This window comes from Panthera tigris, chromosome A3 (assembly GCF_018350195.1).
Source record: "Panthera tigris isolate Pti1 chromosome A3, P.tigris_Pti1_mat1.1, whole genome shotgun sequence".
Taxonomy (NCBI): domain Eukaryota; kingdom Metazoa; phylum Chordata; class Mammalia; order Carnivora; family Felidae; genus Panthera; species Panthera tigris.
The window spans coordinates 109,208,083-109,233,840 of record NC_056662.1 but is presented as its reverse complement, the minus strand read 5'-3'; the positions used below and the strand labels follow the sequence as shown (position 1 = coordinate 109,233,840).

At 39.1% G+C, this 25,758-nt stretch overlaps 1 protein-coding gene across 2 annotated transcripts in view; it reads right to left on the bottom strand.

Annotated features, from left to right (window-relative positions):
* Positions 1-25,758, bottom strand: part of PRKD3 (protein kinase D3) — an 87,943-nt gene that overhangs the window by 4,564 nt on the left and 57,621 nt on the right. For both annotated transcript variants that reach the window (XM_042982153.1, XM_042982152.1), the window contains exons 8-17: positions 24,489-24,672; positions 22,924-23,047; positions 21,178-21,255; positions 19,855-20,131; positions 16,943-16,995; positions 12,595-12,667; positions 11,435-11,541; positions 4,884-5,045; positions 4,548-4,646; positions 1,574-1,841 (exon numbers count right to left, since the gene is read on the bottom strand). In XM_042982153.1, coding sequence (XP_042838087.1) covers positions 1,574-1,841; positions 4,548-4,646; positions 4,884-5,045; positions 11,435-11,541; positions 12,595-12,667; positions 16,943-16,995; positions 19,855-20,131; positions 21,178-21,255; positions 22,924-23,047; positions 24,489-24,672 — 1,425 coding nt within the window. The remainder of the gene's footprint in view (positions 1-1,573; positions 1,842-4,547; positions 4,647-4,883; positions 5,046-11,434; positions 11,542-12,594; positions 12,668-16,942; positions 16,996-19,854; positions 20,132-21,177; positions 21,256-22,923; positions 23,048-24,488; positions 24,673-25,758) is intronic.

Genomic DNA, 25,758 nt, shown 5'->3' with positions numbered 1-25,758 from the left:
GGGAGATCTTGGCATACTTATTTTGCCCACTTATTTGAAGAAACGGAATACCACAAAACCAAAACCACCATGTAGCTACATACTGACTTCCACCTGTATGGCGATACGCGTGAAATACCGACACTAAGGCCTGGACCCAGGGCTGAACCAAGGGGAAGCGTCCCATTATACCAGTTCTGTTTCTCTTCCACACACCACAGTATTTAAGTATGAACTTCCCTGGGTTCAGTACTTCAAACTTTTATCCATTGTTCCTTAAATGGTTGTCCACCATGTGCATCAGAGTCATTTGGGGTGTTCATTAAAATGCATTCCTGGGTGTCATTCCAACTGGTGAACTGGAATCTCTGAGATCTAGCCACAGGTTTTTGCTTTAGTACGCTCACCAATTGATTATTCTGAAGTCTACAGACCACACTGCCCCAGGAACTCTAAGAGGATTCTGGGAACACCCAGACCCTCCTATATTCTTCAATTAGGTATTCATTACAAAGAAAGCCTGCTACTGCCTTTACATGTTGTTCCTCAAACCTTCCCAGTTTAATGGACTGTCAAATCCCCAAGATTAGGTCTGGTACTTTTGGAAAACAAAAAAGGCCCGTGTTCCAAAGGCTGGCTAAATCCAGGTGGGGGCATTCCCCAGTAGGGTTCTATTCAGTACGGGGCTGTCAAAGAAGTGTGTGCCTTTCCTGTCAGTGTCCGTAAACTACAGAGACCCAACCAAGGCATTCTTGATGGGTACAGAACCAGGGCCCGCAAGCTCAAAAACCTTCACCAGGCAGGGAAAACAAATGTTACCATGCCTCCTAGGATTGGTCCACAGGGGAGCTGAAAACTGAAGAATGTCTATATCATTCATTGTATGTATAAAGAACCTGAAATACAGGTCTCTGAAAATAAGTAATTATGAAAAGAAAGAATACTTCAGGGAGAATATCTCCTCCTAGTAGCCTAAGTAGATCTTACACAGTTCAGAGGAGGGGCTCCGGGAAGACTTCACAGATGAGCCACAGGCTAAGGGGTCCCTGAAGGACTGGAAGGATTTCAATAGTGAGGAGGGACTGAAGGCAGGAAAGGTCTAAGCAAAATGCAGAAAGCAGCTGAGAAGAGTCAGCAGCTAGGTTTTAGATCGGGAGCAGTGGAGGGGAGGGTAGAAGGTGAACTTGGGCTATCTCTGAGAGACCTACAGATGCAATGTGGTTAAAGGGAGGCCGAGATGTAAGGGCACAGTTAAGATGGAAGGAGGGTTTCCTGAAGACCGATCTGGCAGCAGTGGTGACTGGGAAGCACCGTCAAAGAGTCTAACGGGTAGAACCCTAGGTATTTTAGTAGTTTCAAAGGGAGGAAATTGGGTCCTGGGTTAGTGCTAGGTGTGGGAACTTTAAGGAAGTTAGAGACGAGACCGTCAGGAGGAAGAGTGCTCACGAACTGGTAACTGGTTGAATTTGGAAGAGGAGTATGAGAAATTAAAAAGAGAAGTCAGAAGAAATAGGCTGATTTGGGATCACAAAGATTTTTAGACTAAAGGGCACAGAGCTATAATTTTTTTTTTTTTTTTTTTTTTTTTTTTTACCTTCACCAGAAATTTCTCTCCACGGGTTTGGTGGGTACATAAACGCAGCATTTTGGATTTGGTCATTTATATCTTCATCTTCATTAAAAGGAAATGTGCCACTGAGGCTCACATAGACGATAACTCCCACTGACCACATATCTAGAGAACGGTTGTAACCTTTGCTCCTGAGCACTTCAGGGGCTAAGTATGCTGGAGTCCCCACCACAGACCTCCTGAATGACTTTTCACCAATGATGCGTGCAAAACCAAAGTCACATAGCTTCACCTGCAAATTAAAAAAATGTTAGTTTTGTGTTATGATCTATGTGTCAATCTATTATGCTTGTCCCTAAATGATACTGTATCATTTCATTTTTAAAAGTTATGTTTTTTTTTTTATTTTGAGAGAGCGCGAGCAAGCAGGGGAGGGCAGAGAGAGGGAGAGAATCCCAAGCAGGCTCTGCGCTGTCAGTGCAGAGCCCTAGGTGGGGCTCGATCCCACAAACAGTGAGCTCATAACCTGAGCCAAAATCAAGAGTTGGACCCTTAACCAACTGAGCCACCCAAGCTCCCCGATACGTATCATTTCAACACACTTGCCAACTGTACAGATCACAAATGTCAAATGATTGTCGATAGGGAAATTGTAAAATATGCTTTTCCCAAAAGGCAGATACGTTTATGATCCTGTGATCTTCTGCCAACATGGTATGACAAACTTCCCTAGTGCCTATTTCAAAAGACCACTTTCAAGTTTTAGATTCCACAATGTCAAACACCAGCTGGGTGCTGTAAGTGGTCACAAAGTTTTGTTCGTCTGTTTTTAACATTTATTTACTATTGGGAGACAGACACAGAGCATGAGCAGGGGAAGGGTAAAGAGAGGGGGAGACACAGAATGCCAAGCAGGCTCCAGGCTCTGAGCTGTCAGCACAGAGCCGGATGCGGGGCTCGAACTCACAAACGGTGAGATCATGACCTGAGCCAAAGTCGGCTGCTTAACCGACTGAGCCACCCAGGCGCCCCTGGTCACAAAGTTTTTTGATGAAATGGAGGGTGTTGATCTTTCAGCATCTGACTTTAAAGGAGATAATTTTCTGTGAAAAGGAATTATAGGTTTCATTTTTAAATCCTCAGTGACTTCACAGCGCCTGAAAACTTTAATAAAGGCCCTCAGTAAATGTTTGCTGAATGAAAAATAAGTTGATATTTTAAAACTTACCCTTTATTTTGTTTAATCCTAGAACCTATATTCCCAAGGATACTGTCAATTGGCAAATAACTTGAGTGTAGTAAAGAACTACGAGCCTGCTTGAAAGAGGAGCAAAGGTGTTTCCTGTGACTGTGGAATAAATTATTACTAGTGAGATGTTTAGATTTGAAAAAAGTTCTGTCTGAAGGTAGTCACGGTTACTACAATGTCCTTTTGGGAAGAAAGTTCTGGAAGTGTGATGAGCTTGGCAGAGCTCAGAGCACTTCTGCTGCCCATCTTCCAGTGATGTTCAGATTTTGGTGATTAATGATGCATCCATGCCAAACAAGCAAATGCCAAGTACTTTCCGGAGGAAATGCCCTGCCTCATAAACTGTCTTCACAACAAGCATTATGATACATTGAGAAAAAAGAGATTTGGCCTCTACAAACCAACGGTACCAACATTGCCTGGAGAGTGTATGATGAAGGTGTATTCAAATGCTGCTGGCTTTCTAGGACATGGACCCTCACGCACATTTTTATGGTAACTGTTCCGTGCCATTATTGAATGTGATTCCCTTTGAGTATTGGAAGAATAGGATTATCGACCACGAAGACATATGAACTCTTCTGTTGTTAGATGCCGAATTTCAGCTAACATCTTGATAAAGAAAAGTTGCCTTGGCAGTTTGGCAACTGAATAAAGTGTGGCCATGGCTAGCACTTAGGCAAAAAGGCACATCAAGTAAATGATGTGATTTTCCCTTTGTTCCTAACAGAGGTAAGAGGGACGGAGTTTTAGCCTCACTGTAGGGGTGTGCGTCCTTTGCCCAAACTATTCTGAGGATCAAATGAGGTAACGACGTATGGAAGCACTTTATTTAAAACATCACGCCAACTATCAGGGAACCTTTTTTGGCCTCACAATGATAGGGAATCACTTTTAAGCACACAGGCATTGTAAAAGAATAGGATTACCTCCTTAAAAGAGTTGAGTAATTTTTAAAAATACGTCTTTTTCTTTGAAAGACGATCTGAGTTGTATTTGACTCAAGTGAAACAGCTACTTGTCCTTAGTGTAGCCAACTAATTGTGCGTGTTTCAAATCTCCATAAACAATAGTTTGAAGGAGAGAGTCTAGCTGATAGTTATGGGCACTGCCAACACATATTCCACAGGAAAATATTTCAAACTTTGGGTTTATGAACCATTTTGTAGGTTATTAAATGATTTTGGATCAAGGTCAACACTCTTCAGTGAAATGAAATTTCACCAAGTAAGACAATCAGTGCATCACACACAGGACACACACACACAAAGGGGATACGCATGTGAGTGATGGCAGTGATGGGAAAGGTAATTCTGACATAGGTTTTGGTGAAAATGTTTGACATAAAGTACCCTAAAGAGGAAGAGGAGCTGGCTGCCTGCCTCAAAATCTATGCCCCCCAACGTAGGGTCACCCCTCTGCCTCATCTTATGGGGAGTTTGTCCTGAGCACCAGGCACCAACCAAGGTGGCCTCTCCTAACTTCATTCCCTGCCCACGAGAAGAAGTGACCTGCAAACAGTCTACACGCAAAAAAGATACTCCTTAAGGTCTGCTGAAGTCTAAAAAGTCTTCATGAAAATAAACAATATAAGTTCTGAGTTCAAATTATTCAAGGATTAATCCTCACTGGCAGTTACAGGCTAATTACTTCTGTCAATATGTTTATGTATCCGAACCGACACCACCGCCTTTCATTATACGGGTGCTTTGTAACGTCAGACGCTCAAGGTTCCCGAGAGTAGCTCACCTGAGGAAATGGCTCTGCTGATGCGAGCAGCACATTTTCTGGCTTTAAATCACAGTGCACAATATTTTTAAAATGTAGATTCCTCAAGGCAACAAGGATCTGTTATTGAAGAAAACAGTTTTTTCAGTGCCTGGAAAAAATCATAGTTCACCCCCACCTGACCTCTCGAATGGCATAATTGGAGAAGTCCACCACAGTTCGTCAAGATTTAACCGAAGTGTTAGTCACTTGTTCTCCACGGTTAATAATTCCCACCATATCCCTTTATGTAAAAAGCACTGCTATTTAATTCTCTTCATTTTAAAGTATTCTCGTTTCAAAAAAGAGTTAAAATACCTGTGTCACCATGAATTTAGTAATTCGTTCTGGAAGTCGACTTTTCTCACTGGACAGAATCATTTCCAACATATCGCCATGCAGCTTTTCCATTACTACAAAAACTCGTTCCGGAGTTTCAAACATGCATTCCAGGTTTACAATCCCAGGATGGTGCAAATTCTGAAGAGTTGCAGGATGTTTATATGACCGACTTAAGTAGAGAAATGGTTTTACTATGCAAATATCTAGCAATGTGCTACGATTAACTGTATGCAACACATGGTATGGGAAGAAAACCAGCTCAGGGCAACAGGCACTAAAAGCAAACAAACAGCATCACAGATTCTGATTTGCCAAGATCTGTGGTGGAGAGTGGAGAGTGGATGCCCTGAGGGGAAGGAAGGTCCTCCTAACTGATTACATAATTGCCCTTGTCCATTACTACTCCTTTACCTTCTCATCTTTTGTCTTCTGCCTCTACTCTACGTTTATGTTGTCCACGAGTAGGCACCAACTGCCAATCAAACTTTATGGTCAATTACGCAGAGCTGTGGCTCTTTGGGGCTGTATCTCTGCTCAAGAAATGGTTCTGTTTTTAAGGTAGTTTTTTGTCTAAGCCCGGATCTTCAATCACGCCTCGATTTGGTCTTCCCTCTTTCGGGCTCAGCATCTCTACCTCCATCCCCTCAGGTTTCTTGAGCACCACTACGTTACCAGGGCTAGTGAAATAGAAAGTTGAATGTGATACGGTTTCTGCTAATAAAAAAAAGCAATCTATCTTACCGGTTTAAAAAAAAAGCCAAAAACCCAAAAACTTTCCTCAAAAGTAAATTTGAGAAGTCAGTCATGCTCAAAAACATTCAATGGCTTTTTATTCTGGACATAAATCTATTCCTCGGCTTGTATTTTCACATCTTCAATAACATGGCTTCATTCGCCCTATTCAATTTTAAATATGCTCTATTGGTCCAAGTGATTTAACTTTTATCCTTTATTTATAGAAATCTATTTTTCTTACGCTGTTTTCCTTATTATGGGTACCTAATTATGCCAAGAGGGCAAACTTCTTTTTGGCTTATGTGAGGCTGAGTGCCATCTCTATGTTTTTTGAACCTGCCGCCATCTCTCAATTCCCACTGTAACTGCTTTAATTTCAGCTCACGTCACCTCTCTTTGGGACGACTGCAGTAGTTTCCAGCAAACACCGTCTATCCATGTAGCAATACTTACCCCATGCTACTATGTCATGTGTATCTTACTCTGTAGCCTAGGAAGTTCCCTGGGAGCAGAGACTCTGTCTTAGTCATTTTAGGTCAATGTCTGAATCATGATTGGTGTTTTAAAAAATGACTAGCAAGCACGAAATAAATACTGTTGACTAATCAGTTTAAAACAGCTTAATGAGGTGGTATTCCAAGTAGCAAAATATAAAGCGTCACAGCTTTATAAATAAACAAAAGTGAAATGCGTGTGATAATAGCGGTAAGCAAGGGGAAGACTCAGAATATCACAACTCTGGTCAACTTAAGGGTTGGTAGTGTGGCTGGCTGTCCCCATGCTGTAGTTGTCTGTCTCCCACTCTCCTGTAAAGCCATATGTATACACATACAAAACCAGAAGTACGCTGTAACATTATTGTCTCTTAACTTCTATTTGTTTAGATGTCCTATTTCCTCTGGAGTCTGTTTTGGGAAGTTATACTTTCATAGAGAATCATTTTCTCCAGGTTTTCAAATTTATCTGATCAAGTTGGTCACGGCAGCATCTTAAAATCTCAAAATGCGTTTACATTTTTTTCAGTATTTGTGGTCACATTTCTTATTTTTTGCTTTCCTTGTTCATTCTTTAACTTTTTTTTTTTTTAAAGTAATCTCTACACCCAATGTGGGGCTTCAACTCACGACCCCGAGATCAAGAGTCAGTCGCACACTCTCCCACTTGAGCCAGCCAGGCCCCCATCATTCTCTAACTTCTCAAGTTGGATTCTTAATTCATTTATTTTCATTCTTTCTTGTGTAAATACTTGAGCTTATAGTTTTTTTTTTTTCTGAGCAATAGTCTAAAAGCTGATATACAGTATTTTCATGATTATTGTCTAAATACTCTGACATCTTGACTTTGCTCTTTAAGAATTAAGATATTAAAAAATTTGTTTCAGAGGGCACCTGGGTGGCTCAGTCAGTTGAGCGGCTGACTCTTGATCTCAGCTCAGGTCATCACCTCAGGGTTGGGAGTTCGGGCCCACACTGGGCTTTGCGCAGGCCGTGGAGCCTACTTAAGAAAAAAAAATTCAGGAGGTGGGAGCTTTTTGTTTTCTGATTTTGTAATTTATTTCTAGTTTTATTGCATTAGGATCAAAGAACACTATCCTATGGCTTTTTTGAATTAATGAGGTATTCTTTGTTCCCTGTTTTTGGGACACAGATGTCAGTATCAAGTGGTTAGATTAGCTTCTACTGTTTAGGCCTTCTACGTTGTTAGTTTTGGCTACTTCATCTGCCAGGACCACTAAGTGCTTGCCAGTTCCTCCCTGGCTCTAGTTTCCTTTTATAAATCTTGCCACTGTTAATCTGCTGTGATCTGCATTCTTCCACTGTCAAAGTGCCCTTCTTCAGTTCACTTACTGTTTTCCCTTGAATTAAATCTTACCAGATCATGACCCCCTTGGCCTTCTATTTGAGGAGGGACCTGGAGAGGATATCACGACTGGAGAGGTCAGAAAGAGCCAGCAAAACCTGCTCTGACTGCGGCCCCTCTTCCTGCACGCACCCCTGGCTCCCCCTGCAGTGTTTCTGGAAAACTCCTACCTATTTTGTAGGTCTGAACTCTCTTCTATTTTTATTAAAGACACAGTATACATTTCTGTTTATCATTTTTCTTGTAGCTTTTGGGTAATTTCCAAGAAGAGGTGGGGGAAATGCTGAATTTATACCACAGCGTATAACCAGAAATTTCTCTCTGAAGTTTCTGATGACATTTTCCCATTAACACAGTAGCCGTGAGAGTGCCACACATTTTCCCCCATTACTACTCTATACCTACCCTCTTCAGGCAGGGGCAAAAGACATTTTATATTACCTTATCCCCATGAAACAAAGGTAAAAAATCCTCCGTTTCCTTCCTGCCCCACAACACGCTCCCCAGATGTGGCCGTGTTAACAGTTTACGTAGGTATGGACCTTTTCTCTGCATAACCACTTGTACCCATCTACAAAGTAACACATTACCTTAAGGAACTATACAAGTGAAACCATTCCACGCTTCCATTCAAAATTTTAACAATGTGTTATGGGTTAATTCCCCACATAAACACATTTATTCAATAAATATTAAATGAGTATTTGCTATGTGCCAGGACTATGCTGGTAGTCTGGATTCATGAGTACACAAAATTGACAAATATGTCTCATCTCACTGAGCTTATTAATTCTAGCAAGGTTGGGTAGACACTAGGTAATAAACTAGTAAATGACCCAGTGTGAAGGTGGTAAATGCTATGGAAAGAAGAGGAAGGGGCGCTGGGGGTAGATGGGTGGATAATGCTGAACGGAATGCAAGGGCCTCAAGAGGAAATAACATCTGGGCAAAGTCTTGAAGGAGATAAAGGAATATGCCATGCAGATATGGGGCGTGCCAGCATTCTAGGCACAGGGAATAGCTTAAGCAAAGTCCTTGAGGCAGGACCATATCTGGCAAGTTTGAGGAACAGAAAGACAGTGTGGCCACCATCTGGAAAAGAGACTCAATGTGTTGAGTGTGGTGTCTATGATGGAACCTTTTTAAAGAGATTTTGATTCAGCTGAATAGAATATGTGCAGATGTCCAAAAATGTCACGTTCTCATTTCTATTAAATTGATAGAAACACAGAGCTTATCACCAGGCACTCAAGAGAGAGGCTGGATGTTCCTGGGTAAACTGTAAGGTCACTCCTAAGTCAATGATTCTATAATTGTCTCTCTCTGCCATTGGAAAGGCCAAAAGTATGGTCTCAATAATATGCCTGGTCTTCACCCCATCCTCTCTTTATAAAGATGAGGACACGGTGGGCGCCTGGGCGGCTCAGTCAGTTAAGTGTCCAACTTCAGCTCAGGTCACGATCTCACAGTCTGTGAGTTTGAGCCCCACGTTGGGCTCTGTGCTTACAGCTCAGAGCCTGGAGCCTGCTTCAGATTCTGTGTCTCCCTCTCTCTCTGCCCCCTCCCCTGCTCATGCTGTCTCTGTCCCAAAAATAAATAAAAACATTAAAAAAAATTCATAAAAAAGAAAAAAAGATGAGGACATGGGGAAGAAAAACTACTGCTGTCAGTGGAGCTGCAGGGGACTTACAGTACCAGGATCAACTACCAGGCTGCGTTCACCCAGACCTTTAGATTTGTTTAAGGAGGACTACATACAAGAAGAATCAGGGGCCGTGACTGGAAAGTAAGGATGACCGGGCTGCCAGGGGAGGCGGGAACCAAAGGGTGGAGCGAGTGACCGAGTACAGTAAGTGCCTCGTGACCCGTGTGGAAGGGTCTCGCTGAAATGCTCATACAACCAAATCTTGTGGAATGAATTTCAGCAAATGAGTTACTCTCTGAAAGAAGTCTGCTTTAAAAAAATGTATTTACCATATTCACATTGTTCTAAGAGAACTGTAATTCAAATATAAAGTAGCCTAAAGCTGGTCCTCACACTCAACATTCGCTGAACTTACACATTGCAAAGAAACTGAAGTCACAATTTTACACACACACACACACACACACACACACACACACACACACACACACACACACACACAGGAGATCCAATGTGGCAGAGAAGAAAGAGCATGTGGTGTGGAGACAGATTCACACTCTGAACCTGTCTTCTTCCTGCTGGGTGATGTTAATTAAGTTTAGTTTCTGGCACAAAGTAAGCCATTCACGACATACGATTTGAACAGAATCTATAACAAAGAATATGGTATTAAATTTAAGATGAAAATAGTATATTTGGAGACATACTATAATCACTTAACTGTATTCCCCATACGGCAATATCAATGAAAAAACCCAGAAGGACAGAATACAGCTTTTGCACTGTGCATTACCTGGAAGCCCCTAAATTTAGCTATTATGAGCCACAGTTCATAACATGGCGAAAAAAAGCTTCAGTGTTTAATTCAAAGATGTGTTCGTGATCAAAGCGACAAGGATGAATCAAGTCTTAAGAATATATCCTTGGAGCACCTGGGTGGCTCAGTCAGTTGGGTGTCCAACTCAGGTCATGATCTCACTGTCCGTGAGTTCAAGTCCCACGTCAGGCTCTGTGCTGACAGCTCAGAGCCTGGAGCCTGCTTCAGATTCTGGGTCTCCCTCGCTCTGTGCCCCTCCCCTGCTCACGCTCTGTCTCTGTCTCTCTCAAAAGTAAATAAACATTAAAAAAAAAAAAAACCTTAAAAAATATATATCCTTAATGTTGTTTTTTTTTTTGCATACTAGTTGGACAATGAGCAAGATTCCAAAATTAGATGTGAAAAAGATTTCTAACCATATCCTAATATAGTCTGAATGCTATTAATATTCTGTATGAAGGTAGTTTTATAGGAGGAAGCAACTTGAAAGGACCACAGGTAGCTTGTTGATCATAATCTTTTGATTATCACGCCTCTGAAAAAGAAGTGAGGCAAACATTACTGCTAGTAATTGATAATGTAATACATGTAAAATTAATCCTTTGTTTATACATTTCTTACCTGCTTCTTCAAGGAAGCCTAAGTTCAGTAGACTATCTTCTTGAACTTCACCCACAAGCAAATGGGGGCTCTGACAGCATTAACTATTGTATCACCATGATTTCTTAAATATTATGCAAAAGCTACACAGTAAATAGATATTTGCATATTATAAATGATTTAGGATATTCATAAAAATAAAGATAAAGCTACATTTTAGTCTTCTAGATGACCCCCAAAAGAGGTAAAAATGTTACATGAAAATAAGAAGACAGTAATTTATTTTATGGGAGTTAAGTCATTGTCAGTATATCTTTAAAAATACACCTTAGTGGACTAAACCATTATAAAATTAAATCTTTGGAGTTGTGAATTAATAAAATAGCAAATGCTACTGTTAAAAAGTCCACAATTTTTAAGCAGACTTTTTTTTTTTTTTTATAGCAATTGCTATAATCATCAAGCAGATCATCTGTGAGAACTGAACGGGTATAGCACTGATCTCCTAATCAAATGTGGTGATACAGAACTATCAAGTGTTTTGAGCTTCTGGAGAGACGAATTAAGAGTTTTGTTGTTAAGATTTTACTTATGAAAATGTGTTCTAAACAAACCTACTACCATAATGGCAGTTCTTGTAACTCCTAGGTTACTGTAACTTAATTTTTCCTTTAAAAAAAAAAATAAAAAAAAGACTTAAGGATTTAATGCAGATGTCCACCAACCTCTCACTAAGCCAAAAGGGCATAATATGAAAACAAAACAGAAAACAAGCCTTATTCTTATCAGCACAGTAAACAGACCTGTATTTAAAAACTCATAAATCAAAATTAAAACCAATACAAAGCAACTTGGTTTTTTGTTCTTTACCTGTAAAATAGCCACTTCATTACGGAGTTGACTTTCCTGTTTTGTGGGGAATCTCATCTTATCAATTACTTTAATAGCCACATCCCTTCCAGTCTTTCTGTGTTTTCCTATTAAAAAAAAAAAAAAAAAAGTATAGAAAAGTAAGAAGCAGCAAACTGTCAGCTCATCTACAACATAAAAGCTTTATCAGGAAGTTGTCCACAGACCAAAACTGATATGTATTTACTCTTATATTTCTTTTCTTTGGCTGATTTTGTTCTCCTTCACTCACCTTTAATTTTAAGAAGTAAATTGTTTTCCCTTAATAGTAGCTGTCCCTAATGACAGCTTCATTACTCAAAACAGCAGGAAATTTGAATGAACTTGGGTGCTGAAAAATAATCTACCTTATTAGTTAACTACTCTTAGTCTTCAGAGACTGTCAAGATAGAAACACTGTATCAATGAATTAATTTTACTAGGTTCACTGAGTCAGCACAAAGTTATTTAACCACACTTGAGAGCAAGCCTGGAGGCAGAAAGGCCGAGGAGGAGACTACTTAAACAGTGCCAGCAAGTGAGGACTAGGATTTAACATTACCTTCCTTTTATACCTCGGATCATAGCTCATAAAAGTACTTTTATGTACAATTAGGTTTAATTAACAACCCTGTGAACTATGCAGGTAAAGGTTTATTAACTCCATTCAACAGATGAAGATACAAAGGCACGGTGAGCTTAAATGACTCTGCCAATATCATAAGTCACAGTGAGATCTCAGGTCCTCAGACGTGATATAACATTCATGCCAACAGATGAACGGGGCCATTTGTGTTGGACATCCAGTAGGGCATAACCTCCAATAAACAAGCTCACACGCCGCCCAACAAAGCTCTGAGCCATTGATTTTTCCCTCACAAACATCTTTATGCTACAAGAGATAAGGTAAGACTACTGTGGAACTAATTTCCTGATTCTTTGTTACTTTGTAAAGTCTGCGGTTGAAATGAAGAATGAATACTCAGTTACAGTGAAAAGGGCTTAGCTGAAAGAATGCAAGTCAACCCTGCAGAAACAAGCCACTGGACAAAATTGTGACAAGACGTAACAGCTAGCAGAGGTTTTCAAATTTCACAATTTTCTGGAGTACGTATAATATGCAGCAGGCTGCAGTCACTCACCTCCATAGACGATGCCAAACTGGCCTGAACCAAGCACCTCATCGGCAAAGATCTGGTAAACAGTACTAATGTCCTATTTGGGAAGGAGTAAGCAGCATTATTTGCCCTATGAAACATGGTCAGCATCTCTAACTCTTCATTCTAACACTTAAACACATTTTTATTTTTATGAGGCAGCTAATTTTCATAGCAAACATTTTATGAATATAGACTTCCCATGTCCTAGAAAAGCCCAGTTTTAATACTATGACTCTTAATATGCAAGTATAATATATTCAGCAAGATCTTTGGGGGGGAAATGCCTTGAATAAAAGAAATCATGCATTTATTAAGTAATCATCTATAAACAGTAAATTAACATAAAAAATTAAGAACAGTATTTTACTTATTTCACTATCAAAGAAATTTGCTATCTTTGATTTGAGAGAAAAACTCACAAGGTTCATATTATCGAAATTAGGCTAACTTTGAAAGGCTGGTGACAGCGTATGTGTGAGAAAGTCTGTCAGTGAGACCCACTCCCCAATCTTCTCCCCTGCCCCGCTCTCTCTTGGTGGTGGTTGCTGCTGTCGGAATACTCTTGGGAGGGCAATCCCCGGTCCTCTCCACAGCTCTTCGATCCCGGTCTCCCTTTTGTTTGGGGTCTGTGCCAGTCTGCATGAAGTCAGGGGCTCGATCTCTGTGGCTCTTACATTCCCAGCCAGTGCCTGTCTCACGGTAGTAACTCAAATAGAATCACATAGGCCTCAATTTTCTCAACTGGTAAAGGGAATATAGTAACACCTATTTCACTGGATTTTTAAGCAAATTAAATAAAGATATCTACAAAGTGTCAAGTCCAGTGCTTAGCATATAAAAATCACTAATTCCATAAATCTGATTTCCTAATTTGTTTTAATTAGATAATCTTAAATTGTTGACTCCCCTGGGACGTTTTCTCATCTGTAAAAAAAAGTATTGGTCTACATCCCTAGGTTCCTCCTAATTTAAAAAATGCCTATGATTTTATGATTATCATCAACATTTATTGAACCCTAACTGTACACAGGGCTCTGCAAAAGGTAGCTAATTTGTGGAAGAGACCTGGTTAAGAGCCTTATGATGTATTTGGGAAGCAGAAAAATCTATTAAAAAGATAAGGAATTCAGGCCATATCAGGGTCAAATAAGTACTACATTAGAGGCTATCCTAACACCTTTTCTTTTACTAACTCACCAGAATAACCTACACTCTCCATTCCCTCTGAAAAGCATATATTGACTGATGTCTACCACAGCCTAACAAAATGCTTGTGGCCGGTATCCCAATGAGTAGCTCTTAAAACTGAATTTATTCCCCAAACCATTTTGCCAAATGTACTTGTTATAGATTACACAAAATTAAATATAAATATATTTGATAAGTCAATGAAACACACAAGATTTCTATGAAAACTAAGGAGTTTTACAAACTCCAGATTGGGGGAGTGCGGATTCTGTTCTCAGAATATTTCACAAGTATCCCTGGCTCTACTTTAAAGAAACAAAAATAGGAAATTATAGATATTATGGGTGTTGTATAATAAGAATTTGACTGGCCTCTTTCCCTGGTTTCTCAGAGAGAGACTCTTAAATCCTGGGAATTTCCCAAGTCACAGGAATATCTCATTCATGTAATACATGAGCCCTTTGGATCACACCCGTGTTAAGCTAACAAGATGACTTAGGATGAGGAAATATCACTGGAAAGACTAACCACGTGATTAGAGGGTTGGGGCTTTGAACAGTCCAAACTCAGGGGAGGACACGAGGGGGCAGGAGATTGAGTTCAATCATGTAGCCAACGATTCAGTCAATCATACTTAATGAAACTCAAAAAAAACCTTTGGACACCACAATCCAGGTAACGCTCGGGGCTGGTGACACATCTATGTGCTGGAAGGGTTGCATACCCGGACTTCAGCAAGAGAACGCAAAAGCTCTACATTCAGAACCCTCCCAAACCGCACCCTAGGTGTCTTTAGTTGGCTGGTCCCGATTTTTATACTTAAGCTGTAATCAGAAGTCCAGAGCTTTCCTGCGCTCTCAGAGTCATTCTAGTGAATTATTGAACCTCAGTGTGGGTTCGTGGGAATCCTCTGGATTTGTAGCCAGTTGGTCAGAAGTACGGATGACCTGGAGACCCCTGCACTTGTGGCTGGTGTCTCAAGTGCGGGCAGCCTTTTGGGAACTGTACCCTTAGTCTGTGAAGTCTGCACGAAATCTGGGTGGTTAGCATTGGAACTGCATTACAGATGTGACTGACACAAGAAAGACAAAGTGCAAGTCTGCTTAGCAGACCCATAAGAATCTCAGTCCTCTGACAACAGCAAATGAATGTGCATAGGTATGTTTTAAGTTATCATGAAAATTTTAAGGTTTGTAAGAATCATTTTTATATGCTTCCTAACTTTAATCAACTTTTTGTTTAACCAACCAAATTTTGGTTCTAATCAAATTAGATGAGGGGACATGTGCTATTCAAATAATAGCTGCCAGAAAAGGTTTTTTCACAAAGATCAGCTCTAAACCTTTCCCCCTTTCAGCTATGAATGTGCATGTCCCTCAAGCTCCTTCAAAGTTAGTGACCTCACGTTCTTGTTACTCCTCCTTCCCTCCCCGAGAATCTGGTATCTCTCGTACCTGCCACTACAACAAGAGATACACAGATTACATCTCCTTGAGACCCTCTATTTCCCATAGCGCCAATGGATAACGTGTCTTCACCGCAATCCTAGAATAGGCAACATTTATATGCTAAGAGCTAGAACAGCTGGATGCCCCAGGTGGAAGATGGTGAGAGATTTTTATCAGAGAAATTTATATATAGTCAACGAAATATTTTATGACTTCTTTTTCTAGCCTTTTTTCTTTCTAATCCATGGTTGGCAAACTAGTTGGTAGGTCTGCTGGGTCTTTTTGTACAGACTCCTGATCAAAGAACAGATTTTACATTTTTTTAAAAAGAGAAAATAATGGTATCTTTCGACACATGAAAGTGACATAAAGTTCAAAATCAAGGGTCCATAAATGCAGGTTTATTGGAACGCAGCCATGCTCATTCCTTTCTGTACTAAAGCTGCTTTCTCACTACCATGGCAGAATCAAGTAATTGGGTGTGGTCCACAAAGCCTAAGATATTTACTATCTATCCCTTTATAGAAAGTTTGCTGGGGCGCCTGGGTGGCTCAGTCGGTTAAGCGTCCGACTTCGCCTCAGGTCACGATCTCGCGGTCTGTGGGTTCGAGCCCCGTGTCGGGCTCTGTGCTGACAGCTCAGAGCCTGGAGCCTGTTTCAGATTCTGTGTCTCCCTCTTTCTATGACCCTCCCCTGTTCATGCTCTCTGTCTCAAAAATAAATAAATGTTTAAAAAAAAAAAAAAGTTTGCTGACCCCTGTTACAATCCTCAGCACATACCTACATATATATATATACCAGCCAAACTGAACCTATTCACTATTCCTTACAAGTCCTGTATGTCCTGCTTCTCTCTATGTGCCATCCTGGTCCCTGTCTTGTATGAAGTAGTATTCCCTGCCCTCACCCTCTCAGCCCTTGAGTCAAAATCCCTTTCCATCCACTTGGGCACAACTCAGGATTCACTTCTTGTAGGAAGCTTTCTCTGCTGACCCAGCAAGAAGTGGTCTCTCCCTTCTCTTTGAACTAGTCTGTCACTATGTAATAGTCTACTAACACTTATGAAAAAGTTAACTTTATTTTCACAGTTAAAAAAATCTGCCACACTTTCCTTCATAAGGCAGAATTCCTTAAAGAAGTTATCAGCCCTGAAGTCTAGCCTGCCTGGTGTCTTTAGGCCAACTGGTCAATACTTTGGCCTAAGAATTATTTTTTTGAATTTTCTTTAACGTTTATTTATTATTGAGAGACAGAGAGAGACAGAGCATGAACAGGGGAGGGGCCGAGACACAGGGAGACACAGAATCCAAAGCAGGCTCCCGGTTCCAGCTGCCAGCACAGAGCCCAACGTGGGGCTCGAACCCACAAACCGCGAGATCATGGCCCGAGCCGAAGTTGGATGCTTAACCGACTGAGCCACCCAGGCGCCCCATATTTTTTTTTTTAATTCAAGTATAATTAGCATACAGTGTTAGTTTCAACAGTTCTATATGTTTCTCAGTGCTCATCAGGATAAATGCATTCTTAATCCCCTCTATTTCCCCACCCCCCCATTCACTTCCTCTCTGGCAACCACCAGTTTGCTGTGTTTAAGAGTTTGTTTTTTATCTCTTGCACTGATTTTCACATCTTCATTTACCTATTTTAATTATCCAATTTGCATATCTTAGCTATAATTTTCAATTTTTACTTACCACATTTTCCTGGATCTGACAGTTAGATACAGAGATACTAGTAGATAAATCTTCTGTAAAACAGAAGAACGATGTATGAGCAAAGAACAAAATTGTTATAGGACTTAATAATATTAACATCTGCTGACATGCAAGTGCCCACAGTACATTAAGTTTTATAAACTGGCTGAATTAAAAATTGGCTAATTATGTTCCTTAAAAAAATTTATCCACACACACAATACTAAGCCAGTAACAGGAAACTGGTTAAATAAAACATGAAACATCCACACAAAGAAATCCTATCTAAACATTTAATGGTGTACAGCTATAATACTGAGTTAGAATGCTATCCACAGCATATTAAGTTAGAAAGGCAAGTTGTAAGGTAGTAGCAGCATTTGATGAAGAAAATGATACTTCCGATGAGTGAGAGAAGTAGGGTTGGGGAACAAAGCCTGCTCTTTATACACTTCTATACTGCCTTCATTTTCTAAAACATAAAAAGCATGCATTACTTTAGTAATAAGAAAATTTGGGGTGCCTGGGTGCTTCAGTCGGTTAAATGTCTGACTTTGGCTCAGGTCATGATCTCGTGGTTCATGAGTTCAAGCCCTGTGTCAGGCTCTGGGCTGACAGCCTGCTTCAGATTCTGTCTCCCTCTCTTTCTGCCCCCTCCCATCATGCTCTGTCTCTGTCTCTCTCAAAAACAAACATTACAAAAACTTTTTTAAAAATTAAAAAATAATTAAAATTAAAAATTAGACAAATCTACATATACTAGCATTGAAATATATCTGATATATATTAAATAGTGGATAAAAGCCAGTTCCAAAAAGAACACAGAGTATGACCACACTTTTCTACAAAAATAAAATATAACAATACAGCACAGATAGCATAAGCTTCCCTTCTCCCCAAAGCAAGAAATATACACCAAATTGTTCATAATGGTCTTCTGAAGGAGGAGGTATAGGATCAGGAATAAGGGGGGGCGTTACAAGTGTATAGGAAGGACTTCTTCATCTTATATTCCATAATGCTGTAAAATTCAAATGTTTGTATTATTTTGGTACACAACGGAAGTAACTGACAAGAGAAAAGGGCAGCATGGGAAGTGAGTAAGAGATTAGGTCTCAAACATCTAGAATCTTGGAGACAACTCAAAGACAATATGAAATTTCCTTTACAATCCCAAATACAAAAATTAACAAAATGTAAGCAAACTATGCATCAAAAACTATGCATCAAAAAATGACTGTCAAAGCCTGCATTTAAAAATATTAAATCAATCTTAAAATATTTTAAATAATTAAAACATTAAATATCAATGAAACAAAAAAGGCACAGCATCAACGATACAGAAGTATCTAACACTGTGCTTTCCAATTGTTCCGGTTTCCTAGTGTCAACGCAGATTGTTTCAAAGGCCTCCACTGTCCAGCTCCACCCAGTTTTAATTTCTATTGCTTCCCAGAACTTTACACCACAAAAAGCAGCAGCAACAACAATAACAGTATTACCAGTGCATCAGGAACTGTGCATTGTATGCATTTATTATGATTCACACTTTAGATGAGAGACTGTAGAGACCAAGGTCACACAGACAGTAAGCGGCACGACTGCGCGTCATTCTCTAGCACTCTCACGCAACCCTTCCGCTTTTCGAGATTCTCAACCCGAGGGAGGAGGTCCATGGATGATGGGCTAGAGGAGGTTCCCACATCCAGTTATACATAAAATTTGTATGTATGCTCCTGTATTATTTTCTGGGGGAATAGGTCCATGGCTTTAGTTAGGTTATCAGAGTTCTGTCTAAAATCCCCCAAAACTTTAGCAGCACTGTAGATATCCATTAATTCATCCTCTTAGAATCAATATTAAACACCAAACATGGTCATGGTCATTATCTTCATCCCATTGATCACACCTGTCTCCTTAACTAGAATAACACTAGCTCTCTACCCTTCTCTTTTAGCTTTTCCTATCCTAACCTACTTGGGATCCAAGGTCAAGATCCAAATCATGAAGTCTCTGCTTACTCCTTCTATCCACATCCGCATCCTCCAAGTAATGCATTACTCGTTTTTGCGCACTACTGCTTTATGCTGCTACGTAACACTTTCTTATGTATGTGTGTCCTATCTCCCTTAATTTCTGTGTTTCTTTCATACTCTAGCTCAGAGTGTAACATAATGCCAAGAATAGGTGCACAAAATAATACAGTTGAACAGAAATAAAGTACATGTAGGAACTGGTTGATACCTATTTCAATTTAAATATATCTAATAAATGGTGTTTCCCCAGAAATAACATAATACCAATGGCGTAAAAGTGACATTATATTATGGCTTTCATTTGATCCTTTACAAAATTTAGCTTTTATTTTATAAGTTTTGTTGGTGCAAAGAACATGTGTTTCAACAATTTTTTTTAGTATTTCTGAATGTCTTAATTCAGTTAAAAGAAAAACAGCATTTCTGGCTTCACTGATTTCACAAGTATGACGTGAACCGTAATTCTTGATCACCTGTTTATATCCCACCATGAAGCAAAATACTAATACTAGCAATTTACTTTAATCCACTGAGAGTTCATGGAAACTAAAGACTGTTCTATTCCTTACTGGTTCTCTTTCCTCGAATGCTGACAACCCCACAAAGTAGGTACTATCACAGAGAGGTGAAGTTTTGCCTAAGATCACCTAATAGGTTGGCACAGCCTGGAGAGGGAGACTGACTCTGGAATCTAGCTCTGGGGGTTGTATGTATACACTATAACCAACGTGAATTGTATAAAGGAATTAACCCGCAGTATTGGTTACTAACGATGAAGCTTAAAATGACCGTTAGAAATACATAAACACAACCACACCCACAAAACGCTTAAGAACCAAAGGGGGGAAAAAAGCCATCAACAAGCTTATTGCTTACTGTGATCTTTCCCTTGCCCCGGAGAAGTGCAAACACTTGCTTGAGGGGTAACAGGCATGAGAGCTTGGCGAATTGCTTTTTCCCAGCTCTGTGCTACATCAACTCCAATTCCAGTGGCAGCAAGAACAGGATTGTGGGAACTGTCCCCATTGTTCTCCCCAACAAAGTATACCATAGTGTCAGTGATGATTTCAAAACAGTGTGGGTTGCTGCCTTGTGAAATGTTTGTGAAATCTTGTGGCGAAGATATGCGGAGAATTTCTGAAAGTGGAATTTCCTGCAGTAAAAAATTAAGCATTAAAAAATATAAATACATCTTTGTTTTTATTTTCAAATACGCTAAACGATCAAAGACACACATTTCTAGCGAATGCACTAAGATGAACACAAGTATGTGGTACACGGAGCACGCAGTCAAGTCTTACAGTAGTGTCTGCCATCAGTGATCTGCCAAAGGCAGAGCCTGGAGCGTACTAACCCAGCGTTCCAGCCTATAGCAGGTTGTTAGAATGCAAGGAAGGAGAGGACTGGGGAGAGTTAACCGCCACCGTATCCAACACTTGTCCCTTTCCAACTGTCATTAAATCAACTCAACAATTACTTCTCTGCCAGCTGCTGTCTGCAAGATGCAGCCCTCAAAGGAAAACAAAGCAAAAACAACAGCAAAAGGAGAACGCTAGCACAGGTTGTTCACACACTCCATCCTGGTTCTGCCCACAACTGTAACAACTCTGTATGTGTAGTCTACTCCCTGAGGCAAAAAAAAAAAACAAACAAAAAAACCCCTATTTAAAAGAACCCAACCAGCTCAAAGTCATCAGTTTCTGATCTCTCTTAAGGATACAATCGCTCCACTTACAATTTTGTTTGGTGTCGGTCTGTGACATGGCCAAGCGTGGAACAAGCCAGGCAAAGAAGACTACACAAAAGCGAAGCAGCAGCATGTGGGAATCGGGGCCTAAGATCAAATGGAGCAGGGAGAACATGGATACCACACCGGCCTCTTCTGGACAGGCAATGATCACGAACAGCCCAATCTAAATCATGGTGTCCAGAAGGAAATCAGCAGCAACCTGACAGGCAGGCCAAGACCAAAGGAACACACAACAAAAAACATCCTTTGGTAGCAGGGCTGCTGTGGGGGGTGAAATGGAGGGTGGGGGAAAACTGTTTCAACAAGGAACTCGAGAGTGACTTATAAGCGATATTAGGCAGAGTCATAATACACAGTATATGCCAATATAATAACTAACAAATATTACTTTATCTGGAAAACATACGATATTTTAATGTACGTTATTTTTTTAAATGTGGAATCTTTACCTTATAATACTTTGATCCAGATTCATTTTGAAATAATGTGAGACATTTGCTGTCCAGTCTCCAATAATGCCTCTTTCTCTATAAAATAAAGGGCATACAACTGTTAGGTATAAAAATAACGATTCTTCCAAAGTACCTGTGCCTTTCTTTCCTTTTCCTTTCATTTCTACTCATAAGTTTGTATGTCTGAATAGGTTTAAAATTCACAGGGGTCAAAATTCTGCGAACAGAAAAAGGATACGTAGTCATAAGCATACTCGAGTCCACCCTACCCCACGTAAGCAACGGTAGTAGGTTTCTGGGAATCCTTTTAGAGAACTTTATGTGAGCACATGCAAATACACGTGTGGTATACATGCACTGATATGTAATTCATCTGTAGGCTACATTTCTAATTTACCTATTGGCTTGCCAGGTCAAAAGATATGTACACATGTAATTCTCCTTGACAGTATTAATTATCCTACATATGATTTGATCCAATTTATAGTTTTATCGGCAACATGAGTACCTATTTACTCAAACCTTCACTAATCTAGTATGTCACTAAACTTTTTGATCTTTGCTATACTGATAAAAAAAAAAAGGTAATTCAATGAAATTTTAAATTGTACTTTTTATTAAATATGAGATCAAGCGCTCATCTTTAAAAGTCATTTATATTTTCCTGCCTGTGAACTCTGTAGATAATATTTGCCCATTCTCTGTTTGTATTTTTTTTGAATCAATTTGTTGGTATCCTTTACATATCATGAAATGAATCCTTGTCTAGAACATGACTTCAGAATACTTTTTTCAGTTTGTCATTTGTCTTTGCTTTTTTTGACACGTGGCTTTTTTTTTTCATGTTTCTTAAAATAATTTTGTAAAATGAAGATTTTGGCCATTTTAAGTTCATAGCCTAATTAAAGGGAAGGTACAGAAGATTTCTCATATATCCCCTGTGCCCACACATGCAGAGCATTCCTGTGACCTACATCCTTCTGAGTGGTACATTCATTACAACTGATGAACCTACACTGACACATCATAATCACAAAGCCCATAATTTGTAAGAAACCACCAGTCTTCCAAAGTATCTACACCACTGCATCCCCATCAGCAATGAATGAAAGTTTGTGTTGCCCTACATCCTTGCCAGCATTTGGTGTCGACAGTGTTCCAGATTTTGGTCATTCCAATAAGCGTGTAGTGGTGTCTCACTGTTGTTTTAATTTGCATCTCCCTGACAACATATGATGTGGAACATCTTCATCATATGCCTGTTTGCCATCTGTACAGATCTTCTTTGGTGAGGTATATGTTAAGGTCTTTGACTCATTTTTTAATTGGGTTGTTTGTTTTCTTACTGTTGAGTTTTAAGCGTTCTTTGTATATTTTAGAGAAGTCTTTCATCAGATGTCTCTTTTGTAAATACTTCCTCCTAGCCAGTGGTTGTCTTATTCTCTTGATACTGTCTTTCGCAGAGCAGGAGTTTATAATTATAATGAAGTCCCTCTTATTATTTCTTTCATGGATTTTGTATTTGATGTTATATCCCCAGACCTCTTCTGAATCTCTACTGCTCTACTGGTTTGTAAAGATATTTCAACGTTCTGCCTTTTAAGAACTCTTTACAAATGTAACTACAGTTCCAATATACTATGTCTTAATACATATCACATCCTCATTTTGATTTTAAAAATGCACAAAATAAAGTACGTAACAAACTTTCACTACCATATTAAAATATCTGTGACTACTGACCAGGGTGTCCCTGCTGGTGTAATGGACCATCCACCCTTCCTTCACCATCGTGCTGCTCTTCCTCTTTGTGTGCTTGATGGACTGTACAACCCTCATCAGCGGAATATTACTGCTTGTTGACGGACTACAAAACATTTAACATTTATGATAAAATATTGATAATTTGAATTTTTAAAAAATCCTATGAATACTGTAAGCTCACTGGCCTTTTTAAAGATAACTGAGCTAAATTTTTTCAAAATATCTTACAGAAATAGGTTAAGAAAAAGAACTTAATCCTTTCATGATGATACACAGTTGATTTATAAAAGACTAAGACAATCCTGAAAGTCCTCATTATGTGTCATCAATATTTTTTGGAAGGTCCCAACACAAAACAATGAACAGAGCAGAAAGAATCTTCCCCAACTGGAAGATCTGGAGCCTGGAAGAGGGTCTCATTTGGGACTGCTGTTGAGAAAGCTTCTTTTGCCCTAAGCAGCATCATTAATTAGTAAATTCGTAACAAGGTAAAAAGCAAGTATACCTATTCACAAAATCACATGGTTCAAATGTCAAATTCCATTTTTCATGTTGTTAACAAGAAGTATTTCTAATAGATACTAATAAAATGATTTATAGCTACCAATTAAGAAAAAATAAAGTACTGCGTCAAATCAGGTAATATTGAAACGTGGGTCAGAAACAGCACAGCTGGAAGTAAAAGAACAATTTGATGGGATATGTGTGAAAAATATATGGTTTTTCAATTTGAATCTCAGTTAAATATTTTCTCTTAAATTATGAAATATTCATGATTAGGAAGCTAGCTAAGTTCTCTTCACAGTCTCCAAACTGGGTAAACAGTAAGTTTTAGTTCATAATGATAATGATAATAGCTGTAATCTAATGACAAGCCAAAATGAATAAATGACCACTCAGTTATGTGAGACTGATAAATGATCCATTTTCTCTAAATACTTCTTTGTTGCCAGTGAAGAACAAAACCTGCCAAAATATTCACATTTTATTACAAAGTAGTGTATCCTACAAAGCTGTATACACAAAAAACTGAATTTCTACAAACATAAGGGGATATTTATAAGTTTTATAATCCAATAGCATTTTACAAAGTGCTAACAGTCTAATTGTGGTAAAATGAAAACTGCCCCCAAATTTGTCACCATCATCTCTGTGCAACATTCGGCAGGTATATATTCTCACTGGTGTTTCTAACATCTGATAATTTGCCTAAATGAAGAAGCTGGTTGCTTTAATTGATAGTTTAATTCCGGCACCTTGTGGTGGCTGTTCCACAGCCAGATATAATATCTAGACTACATTTAAATAAAGCATTTTTCTCTTTAACAAGGATTCTCATACTTTCCCATCTTGAGTAGATGGCAAGAGTGTATAATTTATTTCAGAAATACTGTGGTGCATGTAAAGGAATTAGCAATACTTTAACTGGATTGTAAATTACATTCTAGGTTCCACTGAAAGAAATGTGGCTTTTTCTTTCTTAATGAAGCACCTGGACTAATCCTGCATTTGGAAGTAGCTTGCAATACACACACGTGCATTACCTGATGGTTTTCACAGCTTCCTCATCTCTTTCCACATCAAGATCAGACGGATCCAAGAAGAACATTTTATCTTCTGGAGGAGATGGTTCTTCAATGTCATCCAAGCCCCGGCTACCATCACTGTTCATGTCACTACTGTCAATATCCATTGGTATATCTGTATCTGTTCCCAGACTGGAAGGTTCTGGCAAAGTTTTAAATGAATTCAGAGTTTCAAATTAATGGGAGAGCAATACATGTAAATAGAAAAAGTATATTAAATGTGAAAAAAAAAAAAGGTTTTAAAACTCTTAATGAAAATAGGAAAATATCTTTATGGATAAAGAGGTATTTAATTAAGGAAGATATAAAATGCACACACCCTAAGGCAGACAATTAATTAATTTGCTTAAACAGAACTTAGGGGCGCCTGGGCGGCTCAGTCAGTTGAGTGTCTGACTTTGGCTCAGGTCATGATCTCACGACTCGTGAGTTCGAGCCCCGCATCAGGCTCTGTGCTGACAGCTCAGAGCCTGGAGCTTGCTTCAGATTCTGTGTCTCCCTCTCTCTCTCTGCTCCTACTCCGCTTGCTCTGTCTCTCTCTCTCTCAAAAATAAATAAAAACATTTAAAAAAATTTTTTTAATAATTAGAACTTAAATTTCTGTATGACAAAATATACTAGAAGCAAAGCAAAAAATTAGCCACCACTATTGTATGTTGGGTTAACTGGTCCAGGGCAATTTGTTGGGGAAAGATAAATAGTCTGTTCCAAAAATGGTGCTGGTAGAACTGGATTATCTACATGCAAAAAGGTGAAACTCGACCTCTTTTGTAAACCAAATACAAAAATTAACTTAAAGTGGATCACAGATCTAAATGTAAGAGTTAATCTATGAAACTCTTAGAAGAAAACACAGGAGTAAATCTTTGTGACCTTGGGTTATGCAAAGCCTTCCAGACAGAATACCAAAAATATAAGTTACAGAAGAAAAATTAAAGTGGACTTGATTATAATTAAAAACTTTTGTGCTTCAAATGATACCTCAAAAAAGCAAAAAGTCTGTCCAACAGAAGGGAAAAAAGTATTTACATATCATATATCAAATAAGGGACTTGTATCTCAAATGTTTAAAGAACTCTTAAGACTCGATAATAAAAAAATAAATAACCAGTTGAATGGGCAAAGGACCAGAGTAATAGATATTTCCCAAAGCAGATGTAAAAATGACCAACAGGTATGTGAAAAGATGTGCATATCAATTAGCCATCCACGAATGCAAATCAAAAAC